This window comes from Gymnoscopelus braueri (assembly GCF_963280865.1).
Source record: "Gymnoscopelus braueri genome assembly, chromosome: 3".
NCBI classification, from domain to species: Eukaryota; Metazoa; Chordata; class Actinopteri; order Myctophiformes; family Myctophidae; genus Gymnoscopelus; species Gymnoscopelus braueri.
Window position 1 is genome coordinate 50899289 of NC_137612.1, and position 16113 is coordinate 50915401.

The following is a 16113-nucleotide window of genomic DNA, read 5'->3' on the forward strand; positions in this document are numbered from 1 at the left end:
TGGATAATAGCACACAAAAACAATACCACACTGCACAAAAGCGTAGTAAATGAAATGGAAAGAAAATAACGCAAATAAAATATTTTTTGAAAAGGAGGGAGAAGCCATGCTTGAGATATTGGGCAAACAGAAAAGATGTCTTATGCCTCATAGTCAGAAAAACAGCGCCCTCTATCATGATGTGGCTTTCGTGGTCATTGTCAGTGTTGCCAGAGTGTATGAGAGAAATAATCAACCAGGTCTAGGAAAGCAAGCCCAAAAGAAGCAAATATTATATAGGCCACATGAGCACTTTAACCCTCTGAGTATTTGGAATATTTGTTTTAACATTCTGACAACACAAATCTGGCACGGGGCTCCCTGCCCCTGACACAAAACATTTTCAGAGGGGGTTGTAGGGACAATTAATTTGGGGGTCCATGACATGAAAATATTTGAGAAACACTGGTTAAAATAATTAAAAAATTGTGAATCAAGCCCAAATAAGCAACTACACTTTAGAAACCCCCCCCCCCCCCCAAAAAAAAAAACGCAACCCGCAACTACCAAACTAAACAAGCAACAGTAAAATTCACAGAAAAATAAGCCCAAAGTCGCTTATAACACGCGGACATGGCAACACCGGTCACTGTCCCTCAACAACTGTACGGTAATTAAAACAAGGTATCCTGTTTCAGGCTATGGTTTCAGGTGGCTTTCTATTGGTTGACTCTGTGACGCGCGGTCGCTGATTGGCTGCAGGCAAAGCCTCGGCATCAACAAAGTGCGCTGTCAGATCAGAGCCAGCATGCAGACCCGTAGACAGTCTGACCAGACAGGACGACAGGACTGTATCTGATCTGAGCTGAGGATCACATTGACACATTGTTTTGGGAATTATTATGATCTCTTTGCCCGGGGGACACTGTGACTGCAACCAATGCTAATGTAAGTAACCTATATCTCTAGTGCACTGTTTCCCTTTATTTTGTGTTTCCTAAAATGTTGTCATTAATTCTAATTATTTTAAAAAGATTTTCTAAAGATTTTCCACACATTTTCATGAGCTAACTAACTAACTAGCTGAAAACAAATTTATTTTATTTTTTAAATCAAAAAGAATGTCATTAATAAAATAACAATAATCAAAGAAATTCCCTAAATTAGAAAATAAATGTTTAAGAAGTAGTGAAAATAGCAGATCTGCAAGCTCACAACACGGCGCGAAGCGACGCGTTGTGAGATAGTTTGGGTCCCGGGCAAAGATCTGATTTCTCTTTTTGGGGTCTTGAGCTAAAACGTTTGGGCTAAGTGGGTCTCAAAGTGAGGGTCCATTTGGTTACATGTGTAGCCTATATCAGAGTTAACTTAGGGAGGTTCTTGAAATGTGAAAGTTTGAGAACCACTGGCACTGACCTATCTTAGCCTGGGATCAAGACTATCACAGATGTATTTGATCGTGTCTGACTTTTACTTTATATGTCAAAATGGATAAAATACATCTATGATAGCCTTGATCCAAGGCTAGACCTTTATCTGATGTTAATAACGTCGCAGATCATTATACTGTAAATAGATGGACTTGGTGTTAATAACTGCATTGTCTTTTATTTGCAGGAATCATTAAAAACTCGGACTTCGCTTCCCGACGCAAGAGAAAAAAAACAATGGTAAATTTTACTGCACTGCAATGTTTAATCATTATCATTGACATTATCATTATTATAGGCCTATTTGTTCGTTTTTGTAAGGACAGCATCTTTTATTCTGTTTTGTCTGCGTAAAATGATCTAATTTACTTTTCACATTACGATCAAACCTGGTTCTGGTGGGACTGAGGTTGTAATGCTGAAGCGTATCTTTTCAATCTGAAACACCCTTGCCGTTATTTTGTCCCAAAACAGTCGAGATTCCATTAACCCAGGGCCAAGGCACTAGTCATTTTATTAAGTGTCCTCCTGTGTCCAGTTGTGTATGTGTGCAGCTGCGTAAATCAATTGCCTTGTGTCTGTCCAAGGAACGCAATTAGATTAGAATCTCTGATGACTTTAGAGTCACTTTAGAGTGTGTCCCTCAAGCTCCCCCAAGAGCCAAATGGCTGAGCCGAGCTCCCTCCACAGCTGTGATAACAGCATGACTCTGTCAATGCAATGGCAGTGATGGAAGAAGTACTCACATGTTTTGCTTAAGTAAAAGTATCAATACTGCAATGTAGAAATACTCTGTTACAAGTAGAAGTCAGGAATTCAAAATGTACCAATATAAAAATGTACTTAAGTACAACAAGTAAAAGTAGCCTACTAAAATGTTTGAATATAGCAGATCTACAAGCTATTTTCAAATAGCCTAGGTATAAAATAGGGCCAAAGTGGTTGATGTATATTTTAATCATTTATATCTGCAAAGTAACTAGTAACTAAAGTTTTCATGTAATTGTAGAGGAGTAAAAGTACAATATTTGCCTCTGAGATGTAGTGGAGTAGATTTAAAATAAAGACAAATGGAAATATTCCACTAAAGTAAAAATACCTCAAAATTACAGTACTTGAGTAACTGTTACTTTACACCACTGCACTGGTGTCTGCACCGTTAGCACTGACTAAACTGTAGAAGGACTGGGGAATCGGGATGTGGGCTATGTGGAACTAACAAGCTGGCTGTAATTGTGATACAATGGAGAAGTGTTTGTGTTTGAAGTGGAGGCAATAGGACAAAGCTCTCAACCAGCAGGGTGGAAGAAGCTCAGTTTGAAGGTGGAAGCTGTTATAAGGAAGCTGTTAGCACTATGGTGGTAGTGGCAGTTTTATCATAATTAACCACTTAAACCCTCTATAGTAAAAGTTGACCTGAGTTGGCTATGTACTTGGTGCGCTCTTTCCCCCCCTCCACACCGAATGTCTCTTTGCAGAAAATAGCCAATTTACAAGCGGTTGTGTGCTTGTAGATCAGCTATTTTCGACTATTGTTCCCCCCAGAATAGGGCTGCTAGTTAGTTCTAGGGTTCCAAAGAAAGAAAGAAGAAAATTATGTGGAACCAGTGGTGTAAAGTTACTAAGTACATTTACTCAAGTACTGTACTTAAGTAAAATGTTAGGTACTTTTACTTTACTGGAGTATTTCCAATTGTTTTATTTCTACTCCACTACATCTCAGAGGCGAATATTGTACTTTTACTCCACTACAATTATTTGAAAACTTAAGTTACTAGTTACTTTTCAGATATAAATTATTACATTATAAAACATACATTAACCACTTAAGCCCTGTTTTATACATAGGCTGTTTGAAAATAGCCGATCTACAAGCTCACAACCTGTGAGCTTGTAGATCGGCTATTTTAAAACATTTTAGTACTTTTACTTTTGGTACAAGTATATTTTGATGCCAATACTTTTATTCAAGTAACATTTTGAACACAGGCCTTTTACTTGTAACTTATAATGTGGTATTGCTACTTTTACTTAAGTAAAACAAAATAAGTACTTTTTCCACCACTGCGTGGAACCATAGGTAGCCTGGGCCATTCAGGTAAAGAAATAAAATCATGGACATGATTCACAAGCAGGGGTTTGTGTGTGACCTCCCATTGTGTAATAATTCCAAGATGATGCTGTCACTTCCGCCATGGTAATAATCAGCCAATTCCCACAGTATCCTGTATTTTAGAGCAGAGAGGATGTAGCTCCTCGGAGATTCATTAGCTGTAGTTTGTTTAAACTTCCCCTCCATGGTCGAGATGCAGCGACAGCTTCCCTTGCGTGGATTACATGTGCATCCTGTTGTCAGAGCTGTGGGCTGTAAGATAATGGGAGCATGCTGGGTCAGCCAAGTCGCCATAAAGCTGCTCTGAGGTTTTGTCAGGAATGTTCAATATATGGCCTACAGCAGAGTTACCTCAGCTGGTAAAAAAATAATAATCGTATTTCCCTCCGGTGCAGGAGAGAGACACACTGGGGAACGGTTCACACCTCAAGGGGGTTTGTGGCATGACTTTAGAAAAGGACTGCCTTGATTTGCAGGATTCTGCACTGTATATAGCCAGACGAGCAGAGATCTCTGCCTACTGAAATGTACACAAATAACCTCAAGGAACCATGAGGGTATCTGGTTCACACTTTGAGACCCACTGGTGTAGCAGTGTTTCCAGTGAGTCAACACCCTGACTCTGTTTGACCAGAATGGAACAGAGCCTTCATTAGTATCATTGGTAACACCTGTGAAGGCTGCTGTGCCTATTCAAGCCTTGCTATCGTCTCTAACCCTTTGTCTCTCTCTCTCTCCCTGTGTGTTAAAAGCTGTGTCTCGGCGATTCTACCGACTGCCTTCGAGACCAGATGCAGTGCATGATGCGATCGCTGCAGGACCTCAAACACATCAGCGCGCCCACCAGGCCACTGAGCGAGCCGTGCCCTCGCAGCACGTTCGCAGTGACACGCCACTGTCAGCAGAAGGCGCAGCGGGAGCGGCTGGCGCGCCACCGCGTCTCCGAGGCCAGCGAGCCGAGCGCCTACGACTCGGCGTGCTGCCTGGCCAGCCCGCTGGAGGAGGAGGAGGAGGAGAGGCACGAACGCTTGGCGCAGGCCTCCCCCAGCAGCGAGAAGAGCCTGGACTTTGACTCGGGCTACTCCGAGGCCTCCTGGCACGACGAGGGCGTGGTGCTCAGGAGGACCCGGAACGTCCGGGTCTCCAACTCGGCGTGCCTCCGCACCAACAGGGGGCCCTCCGGCCGCGCCCGGCCCAAATCCACCTCGGACGCTTGCCTGGAGCGCTGGACCTCGTTCGAGGCCAGCAACCCGGAAGACTGGACCACGTCGTTGCTGAGCCGCAGCAGGAACAGGCAGCCGTTGGTTCTCGGGGACAACAGCTTTGCGGACCTCATACAGAACTGGATGGACCTCCCGGAGTGTCCGGAGCCGGCGCGGCTCAAACCCAGAGCGGGCCGACGCCTGGCTAAAGACCTCCTGGTCAACATGCGCAAGAGACTGGCGGGGATGTCGAAAGGCGTGGAAGTGAGACAGAGGCCGGCGGATTCTACGAGGGTCAGCTGGGCCGACGAAGCCCCCAAACGCATGTCCTGTCCCGTGGGCTTCCAGGCGCGGAAACCGTTCTTCCACCAGTCCCACACGGGCCTGCACCAGCTGGATACAGACTTTCACAAGTTCACTGCTCTCATGAAGACTGGCAGTCGACAACCCATCATATGCAATGACATCATTGGATATATCTGAGTCATTTACGGATATACGGACCATTTACTTTCCAACGCATTTGTACAATACTGTTCTATTTTCCTGGTTTCTACAATGTCTATGCTGTTGAAATAAAACCTTTTTCTATTTAATGACAATGTGGTATGTCTGACAACACTGCTGGGGAAGTGTAATAATTAAAAGGGAACTTGCTCGTCACCTGCTGACAAATGACCTTTAACATCTCATCAAATTACATATTGTATTATACAGTATAGGGATGCACGATATATTGTTCATCGTATCACATCGACCAATATTTACTTAAAAATGCAATATGGGTATCGAACCGATATCAAAATAATTGCTATTCTAGCCTTTTGCAATGACACAGTGCAGTGCAGATCTGCACCCAGAATCACAGTTACTGTATAACGGATATTAAGTAAACCCTACTGGAGACTCAATATCGGTCAGTTTGACCATACATATAATGGGTTATCAGATATGGGCCAAAATGTCAATCTTGCCAGCATTTCAATCTTGTGCATCCCTACATTAATTTAAATATGAAAACTGTTAAAATGCTGATATCATAATAATGGTGCTTCGGCCAGCTTCAGATTGATTGATTGAATACTTTTTTAGTCAGAAATGTAAACAGCACTTGGTACAATAAGACATTAAAGCTAAAGGGATAACACAAAAAAAGACCCATGTTTACTGGGTGTTTCATTGGAACAACTAAATGAGACTTGAATCTAATAGCAATGCCTTTGAAACAAGCACAGTCATTCTGAAGCATGTAACTAGAACATCTAATGAAAGCCGGCTGTGGCTGATTCACAGCTGAATGGAACTGGTTGAAAGAGGTCTAACATCATCATCGTGTTCCTCCTCAGAGGGAAAGATCACACACACAAACGCAACTTGAACCGGCAAAGCATATTTATTAACACGTATCCAAAACAGAAATCTATCACAAAAACTACATCTTCATAATGAAATCCTTTATCCCAGCGTAATCAAAACAACAGTTTAATTAAGTGCATTAGTCATTTATATTTTCAGATTCCCTGTAGTGTGTTGGATACCTAATGAGGATTCATTTCTGCATGTGTGAACCAGATGCAGTCGGAGTTGCAGGACAATTTGCAGAGGTATAAAGCCTGAGTTATACGTGGCTGTGCATCGTGGCACGCACCGAAAATAGGCGATCTACAAGCTCTCAATAATTTTGCACGACACCCGTGTGCATCATAAGTGTAAAACTCAGGCTTATGACAACATGTTCACGTGAGTGCCCCCAAGCTCAAGCCACAGTTCTGGGTCCTGATCCCGGCTCAGCGACAGAAACCAGGACAGAGATATTTACGTAATGTTTGAGGATGGAAATCAAAGCTATAGGTTATTCCCTGCCTTCGTCATAGTGACATGATCCAAATGAAAGTAATAATTGTTTCTTGTTTTGTTGTTGGGGTATTTACCACAGTACATTTGTACTTAGGTACGTAGAATTTGTCCTCTGCATTTGTACCCATCTTAACTATTAGGAACAGTGGCTGCCATTAATGCGGTAGGCTGGGATGTGTGTCTGCTTTGGTGTTGCATTTAAAACCTGGGGCCTGGTATTTTGGTCATCGTCGCTTTTGGGTAGAAACCTTGTATCTAAATTTGGGTGGTTTTTTTTCATCATTTAATGCCCTACTTCATCATACAAGAATGCTAAAGTATGCAATGCATTGTGAGCTTGTAGATCTGCTATTTTCACTATTTCTGAAGAATTCCGTTCCATTTGCTGAAAAGTAATGGTTTTGGACATACAAGGTTTCCACCCGACAGCGACGTCATGCAAAAACCACCGCAAATCACCCAAAAACCTACTGTGCCAGTTCACAATTCTCCCTGCAACCGGCCCTCATCCTTCCCATGGTCAGTCTGACCTGAATTAGACATGAAACCAATCCAGCGTTCGCTCATCAAATCCATATGCCTTGGCATAGGTCTCTATGGAGCCCTAGCCTGGCTTAACATAAACAGAGAAGACCCGACACGCAAATCCAAAGGACCGTTCTGCAAACACAATTTTAGCATCTGCCAACTGGCAAAGCTGATATGAACGGAATAATGAGGTTATGATGGCATTTCCAAGAGGAGAAAACACATACAGTTATAAACATTTGCAGGATGTTACTTTTGCCAAATGCCCCGAAGAACAAAGGACGGAATGGTTTGGCGTTTAGCGTGTTGTTGGCTATTTTCAGCAAAGAGATGTGCGGTGTAGAGGGAAAAAGGGAGGGGGCCACATAAAGACCCCTGGGGGACCCCGGTCGATGAAGTATAATAGTGTTTAAGTATTTCATACCGTTTGGTGGGGACAGGGAAAATGGAACCATTTATAATCTCAGAGTCAAATTCACTGCCACTGACGTAATTGACGTAATTATTCCCGTTTACCAATCCTGCCACTGACGTAAAAAACGTAATTTTAATTTTTTACTTTTTTATTTTATTTTTTTTAACTTTTATTTTTTTTAAATTTGACCCAAAGACCAAGGAGATATGATTTGTCGAAGATCTAGACTCCCATCCACTTCCTTGTTAACTTAAAACTTAAAAATTCTGTATCTTGGCTCCTGAGTACTTTTTTTTTTTCGATGAAAAATCTCTGGCAGTGGGCAAACGCGGCCAGCAATAATTGTGGCAGTGAATGAGTTAACACTGAGAGGATTTTACAGAGCCAAATAAAAAAAATCTGGTGAGACATCACATTTCTCTTTTGGGCCTCAAGCTAAAACCTTTGGGAGCCACTGGCCTAATCTGATGAATATCAAAAGGTTGAATCACTGTTATAATACAACACTATGAAGGGGAGGAGCCAAAGGTGTGGAGAAGATCACTATCAATCCCTTGTATTGTAACCCAGACCAGCCTTTCACATGCTGATGCTGCAGATCATGCTATGAATAACAAAGCTCAACAACAATGATCCAGGCAGGGCGGAGCTCAGCTCCACACACACTGATAGCACCCCATCACAGGTGATCTGCAGGTGAAGACATCTCTGGCAGTACAAAGTAGAGCACTGTTTCCCAAACACTTTTGTTTTTTTAAATAACTTGTAAGAAGTAGTGAACATAGCAGATCTACAAGCTCACAATGCGCCGCTTCGCGGCGTGTTGAGAGCTTGTAGATGGGCTATTTTAGACACTAGTTTATTTCACTGGGAGACATACAATCTCTTTTGGGTCTCGAGCTAAAAAGAGAAACACTGCAGAGAACAGAAAAACAAACCATTATCAAAGAATGATCAAATTCACACGTGTGTACCATCTATCAACAAGAACATGACTTTTTCCTCTGTGGTGATCTGCTATACTGCATGCAACAGGTTTGTTAGAATCAGAATCAACTTTATTGTCACAAGACAGGTTTACAGGTGTAAAGAAGCGGTTGATTTTTATTTGTGCAAGCTTGGGTACAAAAATCTAAAATAAGGAATGGTACTGACTCTCATTCTATGTATGTATGCCTGACTCCATTGCACATTCCATTGGTTTCGGTTTTATCACTGTATAGTGAGAAACAATATAGTACTTAAGTTAATATATTATTACGTTTAGTATGTCACACTTTTCCTGGACAAGTAGCCAACAACATTTCGTTGCTTGTAAAGTGACAAATAAAACCTTGTTGATTCTTCTTGATGCTGGATTGACTTGAAGTCCTCATCAGAGCAGGTACCTGATGCAGGGGACAGTGTCACAGTCCTTGTCCTCAGCAAAAGAGGGGACCAGCTCCAGCATGTGCTTGTGATGAGGAACCTCTGCCTTGGTCACCAGCTTCACCACGTCAGACACACTGGCAAAGACAGACACACGCACGCACAAACGCACGCACGCACGCACGCGCACACACACACACACACACACACACACACACACACACACACACACACACACACACACACACACACACACACACACACACACACCAAGGAATGTACAATGTGACTCCTGTCCTATATGAGTGGTTCCCAAACGTTGTAGCTCGAGACGCGGCGCGTTGTCAGCTTGTAGATCTGCTATTTTCACTAGTCGCTTATATAATTTATATATGTTTTACATGCTAGCTAGGATGTTCAGAGATATTGATATTGACAAGTCTTTACTGGGTAAAGATGAATTATTAACCTCCTCCAGAAAAAAACAACAACAACACAGATGTTAATGTTAACAAATACCCTCAATCAACCGCGTTTAATGGTTTGACATTACAGATCAAATCCAAAGTTATAGCGATTATAGGATTTTTCTTAAAATCTGAAGTTCATTATTGTTATGGTTATGTTGTGTACAGTATTGCAGAGATTGCAACACTTGCATTTCACTGCTTCTACCTGTGTGAGTAGTGACAATTAACATTCTCAAAGTTATAACACAGGTTTAAAAGTTCTACTAAAGTGTCTGCGTTGGCCGGGAATCGAACCCGGGTCAACTGCTTGGAAGGCAGCTATGCTCACCACTATACCACCAACGCTTCCCCAAACCTTTTACATTTCCATAATAGGCAAAGAGAGGGGAGGGGGTATATAATAGAGGTAAGGTACAAAACACCTACTAGGTGTGATAATGACCAAAGACTAGGTATAGTATATAGACCACCATTCAAAGTAGTAGAGTGACAGAAAAGAACATGGGACATTGAGTTCAGTGGAGAAGTGGTGCCCTGTTATATTCGGTTCCCCAAGCTTTATACAAATAAGAATTGCACTTTGCCTGGTTATTTAGGTAGGATACTGTATGTGTGTGTTGCAGCCAAAAAAAAATAATATACTAATAGGTCAGAGTCTGCTCAGAAACTGGAGAGCATTTGTGTCCTATACGATGGACTGGGAGGACAGGGTGCACAGCAAAATCTTGAATGTTAATTTAACTGAGTAAAATGAAGTACACCTCCATGAAGAGTGTTCATATCATCAGTGAGCAGCCCCGACGCAGGAAGCTCGGCGCGCGTCCTGACAGCTTCAGGATGTGACTACTGGAGGAGGCATTTGTCATGTGGGGGCCGTGCTGTCCGCATGGACGCCCCGACCCCTGCAATCTGCATCTACATCTCCCTCTAACTACAGCCCTGACACCAGATCCACACAGCCACACGCGTCAACAACTGGCTCAAGACAGATAAATCCAGTGTTGCCAATTCTGCTTTATTGTAAGCGACTTTTGCTTGTAAATATTGTTAGTTGCGGGTTGTGTTTTCTCGGGGGGGGGGGGGGGGGGGGGGGGGGGGTTGTTTCTAGTGTAGTTGCTCATTTGGGCTTGCTTCAGTTTATCCACTTTAACCCTATATACATCAGCTATTTAAAAAAATAAAAATAAATGTGGAATGTTTTTGAAACATTTTACAATACAATTCATGTATGGGGTCCCTGGCACAACATATTTTCAGGGGTCTGTGGTCAAATACACATTAATTTTGAGGTGCTTGACCTGAGAACCTTGATGTTTGAGAACCATTAAACAACATTGACTGACCTACCCTATAGTCGCTTATTTTAGGCTTGTTTTCATAGACCTGCTTGCCTGTTTCTCTCACAAAATCTGGCAGCCCTGGATAAATCCACTCTGGGACTCCAGATGAGGAGAAGGGAAATGAGTGGTGAAAGGCTCCACAGAGTGTCAAATAGCCCAAACTTAGCAGGTAAACCACCTCTAACCCCCAGTGAGGTTGAGGCTGATTTGTGATGCATATTTCTGCTGTGCTCAGTGGAAATAAAAGCATCCCTTCGGGGGCCAGTTTGTGCCGTGATGATGAATGCCTCTCTGACTGACGGGGAGAGTTTATAGCACACACCAGCTGAGTCATTTCAAACTGCCCTGGAGGGTTAAACTATGTTCTTTTGGTGGTGGTGGTTCTACTGCCAGGCCTGAAGAACACAGCTTCTGAAATGTTCAGCCAAAGAGAAAAGAGCGTGATAGAACTCATTTAGCAAACCCTTTCTTCTTATGATGTATTGTTTTTTAATATTTCCAATATAAAAAAGCCACTCAGTGAAGGCTTTTTGAACTTTCTCGTCAATGTAGCGCCTTAGATGTTCTTCTTTTGCAACGTTTTTGGGTTCCTAACCACAGAGCACCTTCATCACGTTTTTTTTTTGACTACCCAGTGCCCCAGAACCTTTTATTTTTTCATTAGCAATTCATTACTTGAACCCATACTTCATTGACTGGGGTCCGCCAGGGTTCTATACTAAACCCCTTCCTTTTTTATCAGTAAACCAAATCTCTTTGCAGAAAATAGCTCACTATGTGTTGCATCTTCAGCTATTTCAGACCAATTTTTTATGGGTCGCAAGTAAAATAATATATATATATTTTGTTTCCTACAGTATATTTAAACAATATACATTATTATTTCAAAAGATTAAAACAAGAAGAACTTCATGAATAAATAAAATGAAAGAAATTCCATACATTTTTTTAATGATTAAGAAGTAGTGAAAATATCCGATCTACAAGCTCACTACACGTTGCATCAGCATCGTAACGTGTGGTGAGCTTGTAGATCCGGCTATTTTCACTATAGTTTGACTATATAACTTTTTCATGTCAAGGACCCAAAACTTGACACTTCTAAGCCCGCGGACCCCCATTTGAAAAAATATGCCAGGGACCGCCATAAGAGAAGATTTTTTTACGGCTCCAGCAGTGATTCTCAACCATTTTAATTTCAAGGACCCCCAGTTTGACATGCATTGGGCTACGGACCCCCATGTAATGGCATTTCTATCTCTGGGACCCCAATTTATATTGTAAAATCAATGTTAATTTAAATCTGAGAGTGTACAAATCTCTCCCAAATGGACCCCCGTCAGGGTCCATTTGGTTTCATTTGTACACTCTCAGAGTTACAGACCCATAAGGGTCCATTTGGTTCTTATTAACTATCCATCATTTAGCTGGGGACCCCGTGGAACTCCCTCAAGGACCCCTGGGTGTCCCCGGACCCCACTTTGAGAACCACTGCTCTATAGGGTTCAACTGGTTAATGCGTCGGTCCTCAAAGACAGAAGGAAACCCGAGGGTGAAAACCTGGAGCCTCAATCAACCTGGAGCCTCAATCAAGCGTTCAGTGAAGCACTGGGAGTGTGTGCTGACGAGTCCCTCAACGCTCTGCCTTCACACACACTCTCAGAGGAAATACCCCATCCTGGCTCTAAGCAAACAAAGGGAGGCTGCTTTATTGTGTGTTCTCCTCACACTTGTTTGTTTTTGTGTGCATGCTTTTGTTTTTGAGTGCACGCTTTTTGTCACCCGCTAGCACTTCATTCTCACCTACACCCGGGCCCTTCTTGCCACCTTTTCTTTCGATTGATGCTAGCGGCAGTGGTGGAAAAAGTAAAAGTACCAATACTGCAATATAGAAATACTCTGTTACAAGTAAAAGTCCAGAATAAAAAATTTACTTGAGTAAAAGTATAAAAGTATTGCCATCAAAATCTACTTAAAGTACCAAAAGTAAAAGTACTAAAATGTTTGAAAATAGCCGATCTACAAGCTCACAACGCGTGACCTTGTAGATCGGCTATTTTCAAATAGCCTAGGTATAAAATAGGGCTAAAGTGATTAATGTATGTTTTATAAAGTAATAATTGATACCTGCAAAGTAACTAGTAACTAACGTTTTCGAATAATTGTAGTGGAGTAAAAGCACAATATTTGTCTCCGAGATGTAGTGGAGTAGAAGTATTGAAAATTGGAAATACTCCAGTACAGTAAAAATACCTCAAAACTGTACTCAAGTACAGTACTTAAGTACATGTACTTAGTTACTTTACACCACTGATGGTCATGTATATGCATTTTTTAAAATCAATATAAACATCAATAAATCAATCGATGGGACGAACCTCATCTGCAGCCTGTCCTGGTGACCAGAGTGGGCGTCGTATAAGAGAGCACTGCCATAAAACAGAGCGCTCACCTCCAGGCTGGAGCTGTCCTGCAAAACAAAGACACAGAGCAGCTTTGATTGATTGATTGATTGATTGATTGATTGATTGATTGAACACTTTATTAACAGCAGTGATGTAAAGTAACTAAGTACATTAACTCAAGTACTGTACTTAAGTACAATTTTGAGGTACTTTTTTTTACTTTACTGGAGTATTTCCAATTATCAGTACTTTTACTTGTACTCCACTACATCTCCACGCAAAATATTCTACTTTTACTCCACTCCAATTATTTGAAAACTTTAGTTACTAGTTATTTTGCAAATGTAAATTAGTACATTATAAAACATACATTAACCACTTTTGCCCTATTTATACCTAGGTTATTTGAAAATAGCCGATCTACAAGCTCACAACGCGTCGCATCGCGACGCGTTGTGAGCTTGTAGATCGGCTATTTTCAAACATTTTAGTACTTTTACTTTTGATACTTTAAGTACATTTTGATACCAATACTTTTGTACTTTTACTCAAGTAAATATTGAATTCGGGACTTTCACTTGTAACATTGCAATATTGATACTTTTACTTAAGTAAAACATTTGAGTACTTTTTCCACCACTGATTGTACAGTGATAATAATAATAATAATACATACAATTTATACAGCGCTTTTCTTATAGCACTCAAAGTTAGCCTGGCATGGCCAGACTAATATCACTGCGTAGATATTAGTCTGGCATCTCTGTGTGGAACCTGCATTTCCGAGGGAAACAAATTAAAAAATAATGCCCCTGGTGATAAACCCGCCCCATATTTGCATACTGGGCCCTGATTGGTCCCTCACAACTTTTTGCAATGGCAGATTCGTCTGGAACCAGGCTAACTCAAAGTGGCTTAGTGGTACAGTTATACAATAATGCTAAAAGGCTAACACAAAAAAAGCTCTGGGGGCTTGTTTGCATTGTAGTCCTATGTATTCTATTCATCAAAATTCATAGAAAAATATATGGTTGCTGTCCTGTGGAAACATGGGGGGAATGGGCATCCGGCATAGCGGGCATATGCCCAGTGGGCATATTTCCGAAATAGCTAAGCAAAAGTAGTGAAAATAACCGATCTACATGACGATCTCGCGACGCGATGTGAGCTTGTAGATCGGCTATTTTCACTACTTTTGCTTGACACTCTTGATACAAGATACAAGGACAGAAGGTCAGACACAAGGTTTCTGATATTCTGAAGATATTTAGTGTAGTAGAGGGAAAGAAGGAAGGGGCCTAGACAAGACCCCTGGGGGATTCCAGTTAAATACGAATATAGGGTTTAACTGATTGACTCAAAATGCACAGACAGACATACAGATAGCCTACACATGTTCAAAACCCGGTCTGCCAACTAGCTTTGTCAACACAATTGCTTTCAGAGGCTGAATAAAATGAATGTACCTACTCGACTTATGGAAAACATGCTAGTTCACTGAAAAGGCAGAGGTATATAGATTTGAAGATTGTATACATTTATTCTGTGTGAGAGAAAGGTTTAAGGTACTACTAAAGTCATTGCGTTGGCCGGGAATCGAACCCGGGTCAACTGCTTGGAAGGCAGCTATGCTCACCACTATACCACCAACGCCTGTTAACATACAGTCACATTTACATAACAGACAAAAAAAGAAAGAGAAAGAGAGAGAGAGAGAGAGAGAGAGAGAGAGAGAGAGAGAGAGAGAGAGAGAGAGAGAGAGAGAGAGAGAGAGAGAGAGAGAGAGAGAGAGAATGAGAATGAGAGAGAAACAAACAAACAAAGAGAGAGAGCGAGAGAGACAGACAGACAAAAACAGAGCGACAGACAGACAGACAGACAGACAGACAGACAGACAGACAGACAGACAGACAGACAGACAGACAGACAGACAGACAGACAGACAGACAGACAGACAGACAGACAGACAGACAGACAGACAGAGACACACACTAGATATTGTATGCAAAATGGGGGATTTCACACACTCCTCCAGTCACAAAGAACGTGTATTATGCATAGAATGTCTGTCTGTCTGTCTGTCTGTCTGTCTGTCGGTCTGTGTCACATCTAGGACACACTGATCTGCAGATGTGAGCAGGTGTGAGCAGACTATAGTATTAACAGTGACCATTGTGTGCACTGAAGGAAGCTTAACATAAGACCATGTACTATAGTCTGGCTCCTCAGGTGTAAATACACAAGTAAAGTGGAATGTCTATGTAACCCCCTTTAAGCAACGCTAATGCAGTGATTCTCAAACTCAAAGTGGGGTCCAGGGACCCCCAGAGGTCCTTGGGGGGGTTCAAGGGGGTCCCCAGAAGAAAATCAGTTACTATAGCATCAAAATCAGTTGAACCACTTTAAACCTATATAAATTTACAAATAGCAGAAAAATGGCAGATTTACAAGCTCACAACAAGCTTGTAAATCTGCCAAAAAAAATGTGAGTCCATCCTGGCTCTGTGAGGAGTGTCAGGGTACCTTGATATACTTGACTAGTTCTCCCAAGGTCATTTCCTGTTGACCTTCACATCTGCCCTCGACCAGGAAGTCATCCCACAGCGTGTACTCCTTTCCTGCAACCTGCCGACACACACACACACACACACACACACACACACACACACACACACACACACACACACACACACACACACACACACACACACACACACACACACACACACACACACACACACACACACACACACACACACACACACACACACACACACAGCAATGAGAGATAAAGTACATCATTATGAGCATGCATTGTCAGTGGTGTAAAGTAACTACAGTACATCTAACAAAAGTACTACTTACTTACTTTACTCGAGTATTTTCAATTTTCAAGCCTTTATACTTCTACTCCACTACATCTCAGAGATAAATATTGTACTTTATACTCCCCTACAATTATATTGACAGCTTTAGCCGCCGATTTAGATTATTGTTACAAAACAT

At 41.7% G+C, this 16113-nt stretch overlaps 2 protein-coding genes across 3 annotated transcripts in view; one reads left to right on the plus strand and one right to left on the minus strand.

The window, feature by feature from the left end:
- Positions 1-758: 758 nt before the first annotated feature.
- On the plus strand, positions 759-5285 carry inka1b (inka box actin regulator 1b). Its single transcript, XM_080423668.1, has 3 exons — positions 759-927; positions 1597-1649; positions 4275-5285. The coding sequence occupies exons 2-3, from the start codon at positions 1647-1649 to the stop codon at positions 5205-5207; spliced, it is 936 nt and encodes a 311-aa protein (XP_080279794.1). The 5' UTR covers positions 759-927; positions 1597-1646; the 3' UTR covers positions 5208-5285.
- Positions 5286-6098: 813 nt separating this feature from the next.
- The window catches only part of uba7 (ubiquitin-like modifier activating enzyme 7), a 135327-nt gene continuing 125312 nt past the window's right edge, over positions 6099-16113 (minus strand). For both annotated transcript variants that reach the window (XM_080424409.1, XM_080424408.1), the window contains exons 22-24: positions 15631-15732; positions 13081-13172; positions 6099-9029 (exon numbers count right to left, since the gene is read on the minus strand). In XM_080424409.1, the coding sequence (XP_080280535.1) occupies positions 8900-9029; positions 13081-13172; positions 15631-15732 (324 nt within the window). In that variant the 3' untranslated portion in view covers positions 6099-8899. The remainder of the gene's footprint in view (positions 9030-13080; positions 13173-15630; positions 15733-16113) is intronic.